The sequence below is a fragment of the Salmo salar genome, chromosome 01 (assembly GCF_965601325.2).
Source record: "Salmo salar chromosome 01, fSalSal1, whole genome shotgun sequence".
Taxonomy (NCBI): Eukaryota; Metazoa; Chordata; class Actinopteri; order Salmoniformes; family Salmonidae; genus Salmo; species Salmo salar.
This window is the reverse complement of record NC_138291.1, coordinates 168,474,278-168,488,599: the sequence shown is the minus strand read 5'-3', so window position 1 is coordinate 168,488,599 and position 14,322 is coordinate 168,474,278. Positions and strand designations below refer to the sequence as shown.

General features: G+C 43.4%; 1 protein-coding gene across 4 annotated transcripts in view; it reads right to left on the bottom strand.

The window, feature by feature from the left end:
• The window catches only part of LOC106592980 (helicase senataxin), a 54,390-nt gene continuing 40,068 nt past the window's right edge, over positions 1–14,322 (bottom strand). For 3 of the 4 annotated variants that reach the window (XM_082956172.1, XM_082956174.1, XM_082956175.1), the window contains 10 exons: positions 14,200–14,312; positions 13,845–13,916; positions 11,923–12,072; positions 9,903–10,010; positions 8,213–8,397; positions 3,031–3,123; positions 2,221–2,376; positions 1,866–1,961; positions 1,603–1,693; positions 1–1,511 (listed from right to left, as the gene is read on the bottom strand). In XM_082956172.1, coding sequence (XP_082812298.1) covers positions 777–1,511; positions 1,603–1,693; positions 1,866–1,961; positions 2,221–2,376; positions 3,031–3,123; positions 8,213–8,397; positions 9,903–10,010; positions 11,923–12,072; positions 13,845–13,916; positions 14,200–14,312 — 1,799 coding nt within the window. In that variant the 3' untranslated portion in view covers positions 1–776. The remainder of the gene's footprint in view (positions 1,512–1,602; positions 1,694–1,865; positions 1,962–2,220; positions 2,377–3,030; positions 3,124–8,212; positions 8,398–9,902; positions 10,011–11,922; positions 12,073–13,844; positions 13,917–14,199; positions 14,313–14,322) is intronic. The other variant, XM_082956176.1, reaches the window with a different exon arrangement.

Genomic DNA, 14,322 nt, shown 5'->3' with positions numbered 1-14,322 from the left:
TTCCAATCACAAAATGTAATCTTATTTGCCTCAGTTAACCAGCATCCTGGTGCTAAACAAGGACGACACTTTAAAAGCAAAATACAACTAAAATAATTGCCTATAGTCAAATAACTATGGCTGACGAGATATACTTTTGCACTTAATATATACTTTAAGTGGAAATAGTGTGTACTTTCAATGTGAAGGTAACAGCCATTCTGTTAAGTGGGCTATACTACTAATAAATAACCAGGTATCAAACATTGAGCACCAGAGACATTAGTCTTAGCGCTTTTATGAAGCGCAGAACATTTCTATAGACATGCAGAGCGCGTAAGGAAATGAGATTAGGAAATGATAAAATTGTGAACCAAAAAAAGAAAATGAATAAAAGTCACAGGCACAGTGCAGTGCATTACCCTGGTTACATCTCTCAGTAATAAACTGGAAACACACCAGTGTTATAATACAAGGGCCCTTTCACAAAAGGCTCCGCCCCCATTGTCCAAACAAAGGGCAGTTTAATACAGAGAGGCCAGTGGCCAACCCACATACTCAAGCCATATCAGTCATTAAACAGCTTATTACAAAAACGATTAGATTTATTACAGAAATAAAATTGACTTGTAAATGATACAACAGTATCATATTACTGCTTGAGATGGTGAACAGTGATGTTTTTGACTGACTGTTCGACAACCAAACTATTCCGCGTAATCTCTTGTCCTTCCACTGTCGTTCCCTTTCCCTGAACTTATCAGAAAGTACACCAATAAAAAACAAACCAAACAGAGTCAGTGGTCAGTCCTCTCTTTCCCCCTCTTGGAGTGGGTGGGAGGGATCCATCGGGGGTCTGGGTCTCGTTTCTGGGGGTGAGTGTGTGTGTGGTGGTTGAAGGAGGTTGTAGCACTGTAGCGATTACAGTCTCTCTGTCTGGGGTCCCTCGGTGGTCTGTGTACTCCATCACCTGGGTAGGGCGCGGTGATTGGTGAACGGTGTTGCTCTCTGTCCCTCTCCCTGACAGCCCATCTCTGGTTTTGGTACCCAGTTGAGTGACGCTGATCTGGGCTGTTGCGTCCTCGTGGATCCCTCTCAGCTCGCAGATCTCTCAGGTTTTCCACCCGGGAGTCTCTGTAGCCCTCCGCTCGTGGGTCCCTGATTCCTTCAGCATGTAGATTCCAGTCTGCTCTATGCTGGGGGGCCTGGACTACCAGACGGGGGTATCTGGGCCTGTCAGCGTCATGGGGAGGGGATGCCGAGCTGGGCTGCTGGGGGGAGTCCCTGCCCTGGGCGAACAGGGCTGGCTCAGAAGAGCGGCGTAGCTGGAAGGGAGCAGGCCTGGGGGGATCAGCGGTGGGACAGGGGGCAGCAGGGGGAGGGCCTGGTTCTCCGAGGGGGTAAGACAAGCTCCTGGTCAGCTCCTGCTTGAAGATCTTCCTGGCGTCGGTCTTGAAGGTCATCTCATTCGTTGATATAATGACGTCTCGTGTAGCGGCATCCTTGATGAGCGCGCCCCAGTCTTGGTTTTCCTAGGACAGACACACAATCAACATGAGGCTGGAAAAGGAAATGCAACCAGACACAGGCCTCCATACAGATACAGGAGGAGGAGCTAATTACCTGGAGTGTCCGTAGATGGCCCAGAATGAACAGGCTAAACCTGGCCCGGGTGATGATGGTCACATTCAACCTCTGGCGATTTCCCAGGAATCTGGGGGAGGGAGGGGGTGGGGGGGAGTCCACCACAGATCAGAAACTATACCCATACCCCAGGTAAGCACAGTACTGGTAGCATGAAAGCGTTACATAAATCCAATTTGTTATATCATTACCAAGTATAGGGCCTGGTCACATGACCTTACCAGGAAAGCTTGTATACTCACCCGATGCCGCCCTGCTCGTGGCTCGCCCTGACGCAGGAGACAATGACACAGTCCATCTCTCGGCCCTGGAAGCCTTCCACAGTGTCAACGTCCACCCTGGAACACAATTTCTCTTTTGGTCTTTCTAGAGTCCCTTCACACTGCTAGCGTGGGAAAAACTACAGCAGAAAGGAAGCCATTTCTTTTTGCTCTAATGATTCTGCCAGCTAGAACTGCTGAAATGGCTTCCTTTTCTGGCAAATGGTTTCTTTTTACACCAGCAGTGCGAACGGACCCTTCGTGCCATCGGAGCATATCCCTGGCAATCTACTAACCCCAATGAGAATGCGCATTTATGGTGCAGCACTTGACTCACGTGAGGTTCTTGTTGACCACCTTGGCCAACTCGCGGCTGATGCGGTCCTTCTGGGCATTGTAGGGCGTGATGACCCCCACCTTGACCTGATGCTTCTCAGCTATCAGCCTCAGCAGGAACACGACTAGCTGCACCTCTTTCAGGTTGCTGAACGACCTGGTGACCAGCCAGACGGCAATCGAACAGTCATTCAACATGTATTCAGTCACAAGCACTTTTTCGCAATGTCATGCATGTCATTAAAGGGATTGTTCAGCAAGAGGTTGGGAATTGGAACAAAATCAAAGTGTGGATTGCAGTCACTCCCTGTCCCTAGGCCAGGTGTATTCAACTCCTACCCTACGAGATCCGGAGCCTGCTGGTTTTCTGTTCTACCTGATCATGAATTGCACCCACTTGGTATGCCAGGTCTAAATAGGTCTCTGATTACAGGGAAACAATGAAAACAAGCAGTGGAACTGGCTTCAAAGTCCAGAGTTGAGTTTGAAGGCCCAAGATCAGATGTGTCAAACTCATTCCACGGAGGGCCGAGTGTCTGGGTTTTCGCTCCTCCTTTGTACTCGATTAATTAAGGTCACCAATTAGTTAAGGAACTCCACACACCTGGTCGTCTAGGGCTTAATTGAAAGGAAAAACTAAACACACTCGGCCCTCCATGGAATGATTTTTACACGTGCCCTAGAATGTTGTGGAGATAAGAAACCAAATGTCTAAATCATGTAAAGGTCACTGAACTATCCCTTTAACATGAGGCCTACAGTAGAATAAAATAAGAGAAGTCATAGGACCGTGATCCAGAGCATTTCTTACGCTCCCTCCTTGACCTCCTGACCGTCGGTCACGTCAAACACACGGTAGGGCTGGAGAGGCCAGCCAAAGTTCCCCCTCCTCTCTGCAGTTTCACTGAAGACAGGAACACACACACACACACACACAAACGATAGCCTAGTGGTTAAAGGCAGTTAACCCACTGTTCCCCGGTAGGCCGTCATTATAAATAAGAATTTGTTAACCGACTTGCCTAGTTAAATCAAGGATAAATAAAAAATATTGTTTAACATGCAATGTAAAACACTTAAAATGGAGAATTCCCGCGATTCACTTCCTAATTTCTTGTTGTGCAGTATCAGGGCATGCAAAGGACATTAAAAGCGCAAAGACCCAAATACATCCTTTTAGAAACTGACATGCTCTCAGTATAGCGATATACAGTACCAGTCAAAAGTTGACACCTACTCATTCCAGGGTTAATTTTTTTTTACTCTTTTCTACATTGTAGAATAATAGTGAAGACATCAAAACTATGAAATAACACATATGGAATGCAGTAACAAAAAAAAGTGTTAAACAAAACGTGTTTAATATTTGCGAGTCTTCCAAGTAGCCACCCTTTGCCTTGACAGCTTTGCACACTTGGCATTCTCTCAACCAGCTTCATGAGGTAATCACCTGGAATGCATTTAAATTAACAGGTGTGCCTTGTTAAAAAGTTAATTTGTGGAATTTCTTTCCTTCTTTTTGCGTTTGAGACAATCAGTTGTGTTGTAACAAGGTAGGGGTGGTATACAGAAGATAGCCCTATTTGGTAAAATACCAATATTAATGGCAAGAACAGTTTAAATTAGCAAAGCGAAACGACAGTCCATCATTACTTTAAGACATGGTCAGTTAATGCGGAAAATTTCAAGAACTTTGAAATACAAATAAAGAAAAGCCCTTGAAATGAGTAGGTGTCCAAACTTTTGACATGTACTGTAGGTCATTCTGAACTTTCTCCGCAACATAATCAATGTTCCTCTAAGCTGCGCCCAGTCGTGCAATAGCCCCGACACTGCCGCGCAGCTCCCTGGGACTGCTGCGCATTACAAATATCAGCCCACGGAAAGCAGCACGAGATTGAACTTCGACGTAACTCTTTAAAGTTCTCCCTGTTAACACGATCAACGTTTTCCTTTACTGTGGCAATTTTGATCGAATCAACACAATATCAAATCAAATGTTATTTGTCACATGCGCCAAAATAGACCTTACAGTGAAATGCTTACTTACAAGCCCTTAACCAACAATGCAGTTAAGAAAATAACAAAAAAAATGATAATTTAAGAGCAGCAGTAAAATAACAATAGCGAGGCTATATACAGGGGGTACCGGTTAGTCGAGGTAATATGTACACTACCATTCAAAAGTTGGGCTCACTTAGAAATGTTCTTGTTTTTCCAAAGAAAAGCACATTTGTTTCCATTAAAATATCAAATTGATCAGAAATACAGTGAAGACATTGTTAATGTTGTAAATGACTATTGTAGCTGGAAACGGCAGTTTATTATTGGAATATCTACATAAGCGTACAGAGGCCCATTATCAGCAACCATCACGTCTGTGTTCCAATGGCACGTTGTGTTAACTAATCCAAGTTGATCATTTTAAAAAGGCTAATTGAGCGTTAGAAAACCCTTTTGCAATTATGTTAGCACAGCTGAAAACTGCTAGGGTTTCTGGGATAATGGTGTGAGCCATGGCCAGCCTTTCAAAGCACTTCATGGCTACAGACGTGAGTGCTACGGGTCGGTAGTCATTTAGGCAGGTTACCTTAGTGTTCTTGGGCACAGGGACTATGGTGGTCTGCTTGATACATGTTGGTATTACAGACTCGGACAGGGAGAGGTTGAAAATGTCAGTGAAGACACTTGCCAGTTGGTCAGAGCATGCTAGGAGTACACGTCCTGGTAATCGGTCTGGCCCTGCGGCCTTGTGAATGTTGACCTGTTTAAAGGTCTTACATCAGCTGCGGAGAGCGTGATCACAGTCGTGCGGAACAGCTCATGCTCTCATGCATGTTTCAGTGTTTCTTGCCTCAAAGTGAGCATAGAAGTTATTTAGCTCGTCTGGTAGACTCGGGTCACTGGGCAGTTCACAGCTGTGCTTCCCTTTGTAGTCTAATAGTTTGCAAGCACTGCCACATCCGACGAGCGTTGGAGACGGTGTAGTACGATTCGATCTTAGTCCTGTATTGACGCTTTGCCTGTTTGATGGTTCGGAGGAGGGCATAGCGGGATTTCTTATAAGCTTCCGGGTTAGAGTCCCGCTCCTTGAAAGCGGCAGCTCCACCATTTAGCTCAGTGAGGATGTTGCCTGTAATCCATGGCTTCTGGTTGGGGTAGATATGTAATATTAGCCACTTTCAAAGCAACATAGCGAAATAAAACGAACTACGCAAGAGATTTTGTTGTAGGCAGAATTCAGAGTAGGATTCTATTGCGATAGCTGCATTCAAAGCCATAGCTGCATGTAGCCACATGTGCACATTTTGTTCATATCTTTTGCTAGTTAGTGAGTTACTATCCCAGTTATAGATCATTTGTACGCAGCAATAGGGGAGTGATTGCTTCCTACAAAAGCTCTTCGACAAGCAAGTCAGGTAAAGAACATTTTTGTCTTGAAGGGGCAGTGTTGTATTTTGAGACAGGCTTGAAAAAGCCAAGTAGCCAATAGGCAGAGGGTAGCATAATTTGTCTGATTCTCTGTAATAAGGCTATTGGAATAATAATGCATTTATTTTGTTAAGTGGTTTCTTGCATCAAACAACATTCAGTCACCTTGTCTGAAGGACAAGTGGATAAACAGGTAAACGTCAAGCCCTGTTTGTCTTTCAAAACTCTCATAGAATGTAGGCCTACATTGAACACCACACATTGGCTGCTACTGTAGGCTGAATGATAGCTGTTCTATAACCATATTAAAATGTTATGGGATGGATATTCTCCATTGTTTTTGATGATAGGCCACTCTGGTAGGCCTACATTATGATCAAATAGCCACAGTAGCCTACTTGGCCACTTAAAACTAACTAAAAGCAGGTACAGCCTCAGTGTTCACAGTAAAAGCGCTGGACGTTACACAGAATTTTCACAACATTCAAGTTCGCTCTCAGCCGACCTGAAATTTGCTAAGTGCTTTAAAACAAATTGAGGGAACATTGGTTATAGTCCATTTTGTCGGTTTCCCTCACACAGCTGTGCAGGCTGAGGCTGTCTCTAGAGTAAACAGACACAGCCCGTGCAACACTGTTGGTAGAAGTGGAATATAACATTGCGGAAAAAGTTTGGGAAAAACAATTACAGTGCCTTGCAAAAGTATTCATCCAATTGGTGTTTTTCCTATTTTGCTGCATTACAACCTGTAATTTAAATTGATTTTTACTTGGATTTCATCTAATGGACATACACAAAATAGCCCAAATTGGTGAAGTGTAAAAATAAATGTGTTTAAAAAAAATAAATAAAAAAAGCAAAGTGGTGACGCATATGTATTCACCCCCTTTGCTATGAAGCCCCGAAATAAGATCTGGTGCAACCAATTACCTTCAGAAGTCACATAATTAGTTAAATAAAGTCCACCTGTGTGCAATCAAAGTGTCACATGATCTGTCACGTGATCTCAGTATATACACACACACGTTCTGAAAGGCCCCAGAGACTGCAACACCACTAAGCAAGGGGCACCACCAAGCAAGCGGCACTATGAAGACCAAGGAACTCTCCAAACAGATCAGGGACAAAGTTGTGGAGAAGTACATGGAAAGAATATGGCACCACAACAAACCTGCCAAGAGAGGGCCGCCCACCAAAACTCACAGACCAGGGAAGGAGGGCATTAATCAGAGATGCAACAAAGAGACCAAAGATAACACTGAAGGAGCTGCAAAGCGCCACAGCGGAGATCTGAGGATCTGTCCATAGGACCACTTTAAGCCGTACACTCCACAGAGCTGGGCTTTACGGAAGAGTGGCCTGAAAAAAAACAAGTAAACACAGATGACTAAAATTGAGCTTTTTGGCCATCAAAGAAAACGCTACGTCTGGCGCAAACCCAACACCTCTCATCACCCAAGAACAGCATCCCACAGCGAAGCACGGTGGTGGCAGCATCATGCTGTGGGGATGTTATCCATCAGTAGGGACTGGGAAACTGGTCAGAATTGAAGGAATGATGGATGGCGCTAAATACTGGGAAATTCCTAAGGGAAACCTGTTTCAGTCTTCCCGAGACTGGGACGGAGGTTCACCTTCCAGCAGGACAATGACCCTAAGCATACTGCTAAAGCAACACTTGAGTGGTTTAAGGGGACACATTTAAATGTCTTGGAATGGCCTAGTCAAAGCCCAGACCTCAATTCAATTGAGAATCTGTGGTATGACTTAAAGATTGCTGTACACCAGCGGAACCCATCCAACTTGAAGGAGCTGGAGCAGTTTTGCCTTGAAGAATGGACAAAAGTCCCAGTGGCTAGATGTGCCAAGCTTAGAGAGACATACCCCAAGGGACTTGCAGCTGTAATTGCTGCAAAAGGTGGCTCTACAAAGTATTGACTTTGAGGGGGTTGATTAGTTATGCACGCTCAAGGTCTGTTTTTCTGTCTTATTTCTTGTTTGTTTCACAATAAAAAATATTTTGCATCTTCAAAGTGGTAGGCATGTTGAGTAAATCAAATGATACAAAAAAAATCTAATTTAATTTCAGGTTGTAAGGCAACAAAATAGGAAAAATGCCAAGGGGGTGAATACTTTCACAAGCCACTATACGTGTACAATATTAAAGACCTACATCACCATACTGAGTGTGTCAGTTTCAAAAATGTATTTTGCATGCCCTGATACTGCACAACGACTAAGTGAATTGCGGCTGGGGTAAGTTTCTCAAAAACAAGACAAAACTAGAAATAAAATAAAAAGTGTCTGGAAACTTCCATAACATTAACATAAAAAAAAACGAGATGTACTTCAGAAATAGGAACAGTCGCCATTAATAATGCAGCACTGTGTACACCACTACACTCAAACAAATTGTTTTCAATGACAGGTGCATTACATTGTAATTAAATATTTGCTCACACTCTCTCCAGCTTTAGGAACATGAAAACAATAACTAGACCATTCATTCCTACTGAATCAAGTCCGTGTGTTTTAAAGGCGGGGGCAGGGAGGGAACCTACCTGTCAGTTTTAAGGGCCTTGCGGTAGATGTGCTTGGAGGGGAACTCGCAGATTTCGGGGTGCATGCGGTACTGGCAGCTAAGGAAGACCACAGGGCTGGGCTTCTTGTTCTCCTTACAGTAGTGATCCAGGTTATTCACCAGCCGAGCCATCAAGGACTGGCCGTACTTCAACTCCTTCGCTTTCTGACAGAAGAAAAATCATACATTTAAATGGAACACTTAATCTACCTAACACTAAACCTTTTAATGTACAGTACCAGTCAAAAGTTTAGACACACCTACTCATAGGGGGGTTTCTTTATTTTTACTATTTTCTACATTGTAGAATAATAGTAAAGACATCAAAACTACAAAATAACACATATGGAATTGTGCAATAACCAGAAGTGTTCAATCAAAATATATTTGATATTCTTCAAATTAGCCACCCTTTGCCTTGATGATAGCTCAGCACACTCTTGGTCTTCTCTCAACCAGGTTCATAAGGTAGTCACCTGGAATGCATTTCAATTAACAGGTGTGCCTTGTTAAAAGTTAATTTGTGGAATTTCTTTCCTTCATAATGCACTTGAGCCAATCAGTTGTGTTGTGACAAGGTAGGGGTGGTATACAGAAGATAGGGCTATTTGGTAAAAGACCCAGTCCATAATATGGTAAGAACAGCTCAAATAATCAAAGAGAAATGACATTCCATCATCACTTTAAGAGATGAGGGTCAGTCAACGCGGACAATTTCCGAAATGTTGCAAGTTTAAGCGCACTTGCAAAAACCATCAAGCACTATGATGAAACTGGCTCTCATGAGGACCGCCACAGGAAAAGAAGACCCAGAGTTACTTCTGCTGCAGAAGAATGAGTTCATTAAAGTTACCAGCCTCAGAAATTGCAGACCAAATAAATGCTTCAGAGTTCAAGTAACAATCATCAACTGTTCAGAGGAGACTGCGAGAGTATAGAAAGAAAATCACTATTTGACCAAGAAGGAGAGTGATGGAGTGCTGCATCAGATGACCTGGCCTCAATCCAATTCAGATGGTTTGGGTTGAGTTGGACCGCAGAATGAAGGTAAAGCAGCCAACAGGTGCTCAGCATGTGGGAACTCCTTCAAGACTGTTGGAAAAGCATTCCAGGTGACTACCTCATGAAGCTGGCTGAGAGAAAGCAAAGCTGTCAAGGAAAAGGGTGGTTACATTGAAGAACCGCAAAATGAAATATATTTTGATTTGTTTAACACTTTTTTGGTTACTACATGATTCCATGTGTTATTTCATAGTTTTGATGTCGTCACTATTTTTCTACGATGTAGAAAATAGTAAACATTTTTTTAAAAACCTTGAATGAGTAGGTGTCCAAACTTTTGACTGGTATTGTATATCTATAGGGGGAGAGGGGAACACAATGAAAATACACAGTTACGGTTTCATCGTCAGTCAGAATCATTGACCTGAGAAGTGCTGAAAGACTCACATGAGTAAGAATAGGGGCGGCAGGTAGCCTAGTGGTCAGTGTTGGGCCAGTAAACACTGACATAGTAAAAATCTGTCCTTCTGCCCCGGAACAAGGCAGTTAACCCACTGTACCCCAGTAGGCCGTCATTGTAAATAAGAATTTGTTCTAAACTGACTTCCCAAGTTAAATAAAAATCTTTTGCAGGTGTATTTTCAGGTAATGACAGTGAGCTGCAGTACCTGGGAGATAACCGTAGGGGGCAGCTGATGGGGGTCTCCCACCAGGATGAGGGCGTTACACTGGTAGAGCATAGGGATGAGAGTCTCCGTCTCGGTGGCCTGCCCTGCCTGCACCACACAAAAAGATGTTGGGGAGAAAAAAATGCTCTTGGTTTCTCACATTCATACTGAGGCAGTGTGAAGGTGTTTTCACATACAGTGCAGTCGAAAAATATTCAGACCCCTTGACTTTTCCCACATTGTTACATTACAGCCTTATTCTAAAATTGATTGGAAGTGTTTTTTCCCCCCTCAATCTACACACAATAATGACAATGCAAACACAGGTAGGTTTGTTGAAAATTTATTAAATTATAAACTGAAATATCACATTTACATAAGTATTCAGACCCTTTACTCAGTACTTTGTTAAAAGCACCTTTGGCAGCAATTGCAGCCTAGTATTCTTGGGTATGACGCTACAAGCATGGCACACCTGTATTTGGAGAGTTTCTCCCATTCTTCTCCGCAGATCCACTCAAGCTCTGTCAGGTTGCATGTGAAGGGTCTGCACAGCTATTTTCATTGCCCCTCCTGAGATATTGGATCGGGTTCAAGTCCGGGATCTGGCTGGGCCACTCAAGGACATTCAGAGACTTGTCCCGAAGCCAATCCTGCGTTGTCTTGGCTGTGTGCTTAGGGTCGTTGTCCTGTTGGAAGGTGAACCTTTGCCCCAGACTGAGGTCCTGAGCACTCTGGATCAGGTTTTTATTAAGGATCTCTGTACTTTTCTCTGGTCATCTTTCCCGCGATCCTGACTAGTCTCCCAGTCCCTGCCGCCGAAAAACATCCCCACAGCATGATGTTTCCTCCAGACGTGACACTTGGCATTCAGGCCAAAGACCACAATCTTGGCTTCTTCAGACCAGAGAATGTTTCTCATGGTCTGAGATTCGGGTTCTCGGTCACCTCCCTGACTAAGGCCCTTCTCCCCCGACTGCACAGTTGGGCTGGGCTGCCAGCTCTAGGAAGAGTCTTGGTGGTTCCAAACTTCTTCCAGGTAAGAATGATGGAGGCCATTGTGTTCTTGGGGACCATCAATGCTGCAGAAATTTTTAGGTACCCTTCCCCAGATCTGTGCATCGACACAATCCTGTCTCGGAGCTCTACAGACAATTCCTTCGACCTCATGGCTTGGTTTATGCTCTGACATGCACTGTCATCTGTTGGACCTTATATAGACAGTTGTTTGCCTTTCCAAATCATGTCCAATCAATTGAATTTACCACAAGTGGACTCCAAGTTGTAGAAACATCAAGGACGATCAATGGAAACAGGATGCACCTAAACTCAATTTCAAATCTCATAGCAAAGGGTCTGAATACTTATGTAAATAAGGGATTTTTATTATTTTTAATACATTAGCAAATATTTCTACAAACCTGTTTTCGCTTTTTCATTAGGGGATATTGTGTGTAGATTGAGGAACATTCTTATTTCATTCATTTTAGAATAAGGCTGAAAACATAAAATGTGGAAAAGTCAAGGGTTCTGAATAATTTCTGAATGTTCTGTACCTACTTACATTTTGGAAGCTGAATGACAGCATTTAGTTAAAAGATAACGAAGTTTAATCAAGAACATTTACATGTAAATATTATTGGTAACATGATAAAAGAGTAACTACAGATTAAATTATGCTGACATTGAAAATTATACTACCAAAGGCTACTGCCCCTTTAAGAGCGAGAAATGATTTTGTGCCTCGTGTTATTCAAACCCCATAACCAGATAAAGACTATGAAGTTCTTTTGTAGCCTCCACACATATTTTGGCATCTCTGTGTGCGAGTCCTTGACAATCGCTAATCAATGTCCAAAAACGGCACAAATTATTTTCTGCTTCGCATTTGTGGCACCCATGTGAGTTATGGGTGCTGCAGCAGCCTAGTGTGCTTGCACACCGTGAGTCTCCAGGACCACTTTGGTAGATGGAACAACTATTGAAATGCAGCCAAATTATAGGAGCTCCAAATTCTGACCTCGTCCACAATGACGCAGCTAAAGGGCTTGTGTCCCAGGCGCCGGAACGCCGACTCCAGGACGGTGCTGCCGCTGGTGCTCAAGGTGCAGCAGACCACATGGGCATCCTGCAGTACCTGGGCCTGGGTCTCCTGCTTCCTACTGCGAGACTGATAGTGGGAGGAAGAAGAGAAAAAAGGTAGAGAACGAGTTCGACAGAAAGAGGGAAGACAAAGCATGAGGGTTATGAGAGAAATAAGCATTTCTAATTAGAAGTCTTTCCCATCAAAGCAGTTTTTTTCCCTTTCTTTAATCCATCCTGAATAATAACTCATCTAATGAGCCCTTATACACATGACAACGTTGCTAAAAACATCCATGTACACTACCGGTCATATTTAGAACACCTACTCATTCAAGGGTTTTTCTTTATTTTTACTATTTTCTACATTGTAGAATAATAGTGAAGACATGAAAACTATGAAATAAAACACACGGAATCATGTAGGAAGCAAAAAAAAATCAAAATATATTTTTTTAGATGAATCTTCAAAGTAGCCACCCTTTGCCTTGATGACAGCTTTACACACTCTTGGCATTCTCTCAACCAGTTTCACCTGGAATGCTTTTCCAACAGTCTTGAAGGAGTTCCCACATATGCTGAGCACTTGGCTGCTTTTCGTTCACTGCGGACCGACTCATCCCAAACCATGTCAATTTTGCTGAGGTTGGGGGATTGTGGAGGCCAGGCCATCTGACGCATCACTCCATCACTCTCCTTGGTCAAATAGCCCTTACACAGCCTGGAGGTGTGTTGGGTCCTTGTCCTGTTGAAAAACAAAACGATAGTCCCACTAAGCGCAAACCAGATGGGATGGCTTATTGCTTCAGAATGCTGTGGTAGCCATGCTGGTTAAGTGTGCCATTGAATTCGAAATAAAATCACAGACAGTGTCACCAGCAAAGCACACCCACACCTCCTCCATGCTTTACAGTGGGAAATACACACGCGGAGACCAACCATTCACCCACACCGCATCTCACAAAGACACGGCAGTTGGAACCAATAATCTCCAATTTGGACTCTAGACCAAAGGACAAATTCCCACCGGTCTAATGTCCACGGCACGTGTTTCTTGGCCCAAGCAAGTCTCTTCTTATTGGTGTCCTCCAATTGTGGTTTCTCTGCAGCAATTCGACCATGAAGGCCTGATTCACGCAGTCTCCTCTGAACAGTTGATGTTGAAATGTATCTGTTACTTGAACTCTGAAGCATTTATTTAACCTGCAATTTCTAAGGCTGGTAACTCTAATGAACTTATCCTCTGCGGCAAAGGAACTCCGGGTCTTCCTTTCCTGTAGCGGTCCTCATGAGAGCCAGTTTCATCATAGCGCTTGATGGTTTCTGCAACTTCCCTTGAAGAAACTTTCAAAGTTCTTGAAATTTTCCACATTGATTGACCTTCATGTCTTAAAGGACTGTCATTCAACTTTGCTTATTTGAGATGTTCCTTCCATAATATGGACTTGGTCTTTTACCAAATCGGACTATCTTCTGTATACCCCCCACCTTGTCACAACACAACTGATTGGCTCAAACGCATTAAGGAAAGAAATTCCACAAATTAACTTTTAACAAGACACACCTGCTAATTGAAATGCATTCTAGGTGACTACCTCATGAATCTGGTTCAGAATGCCAAGAGCGTGCAAAGCTGTCATCAAGGCAAAGGGTGGCTATTTGAAGAAACTTAAATATATTTTGATTTAACACTTTTTTGGTTAGTACATGATTCCATATGTGTTATTTCATAGTGTTGATGTCTTCACTATCATTCTACAATGTAGAAAATCGTAAACAAAGAAAAACCCTTGAATGAGTAGGTGTTCTAAGTCTTTTGACATGTAGTGTAGATAATGGTCATGTGATTGAGTGCCTTACTTGTTTGAGTTGGTAGCTGAGTGTCTGTCTCTCTTGGAGCAGTCTGGACTTCTGCGCTGCCAGCTCATGGTACTACACACCAGCCAATGGAAGACGCAGGAAGAGAGAAATCATGAAAAGCAGAAAAATGTATAAACATGCCATTCCATCATATTTTTTAAGGAAAAGACAGGGGAGATTGAAAGAGGGTGAGTCAAAGGGCAGTGGGCTGGATTCGAACCCATGTCGACTGTAAACGCGTCTGAACAGAGGCCCATAATTAAAGTAAGAGCCCACAGCGTAGAACAGGAGATTTGGATAACTGTAGGTGTGGCCAGCCTTCTGGCAACCTCTGCTGGGGGAAGCATGCATGTACCATTTCCTCTTTCTTTTGCAGTTTTTGCAACATCTTGGAGATCTTGTCTATGCTCTCGTCCAGCTGCGTTCCGCGCCGGTGGATGTCTGAGTCCTGTGACATCAGTGCCTTTTCTGCAGGTGA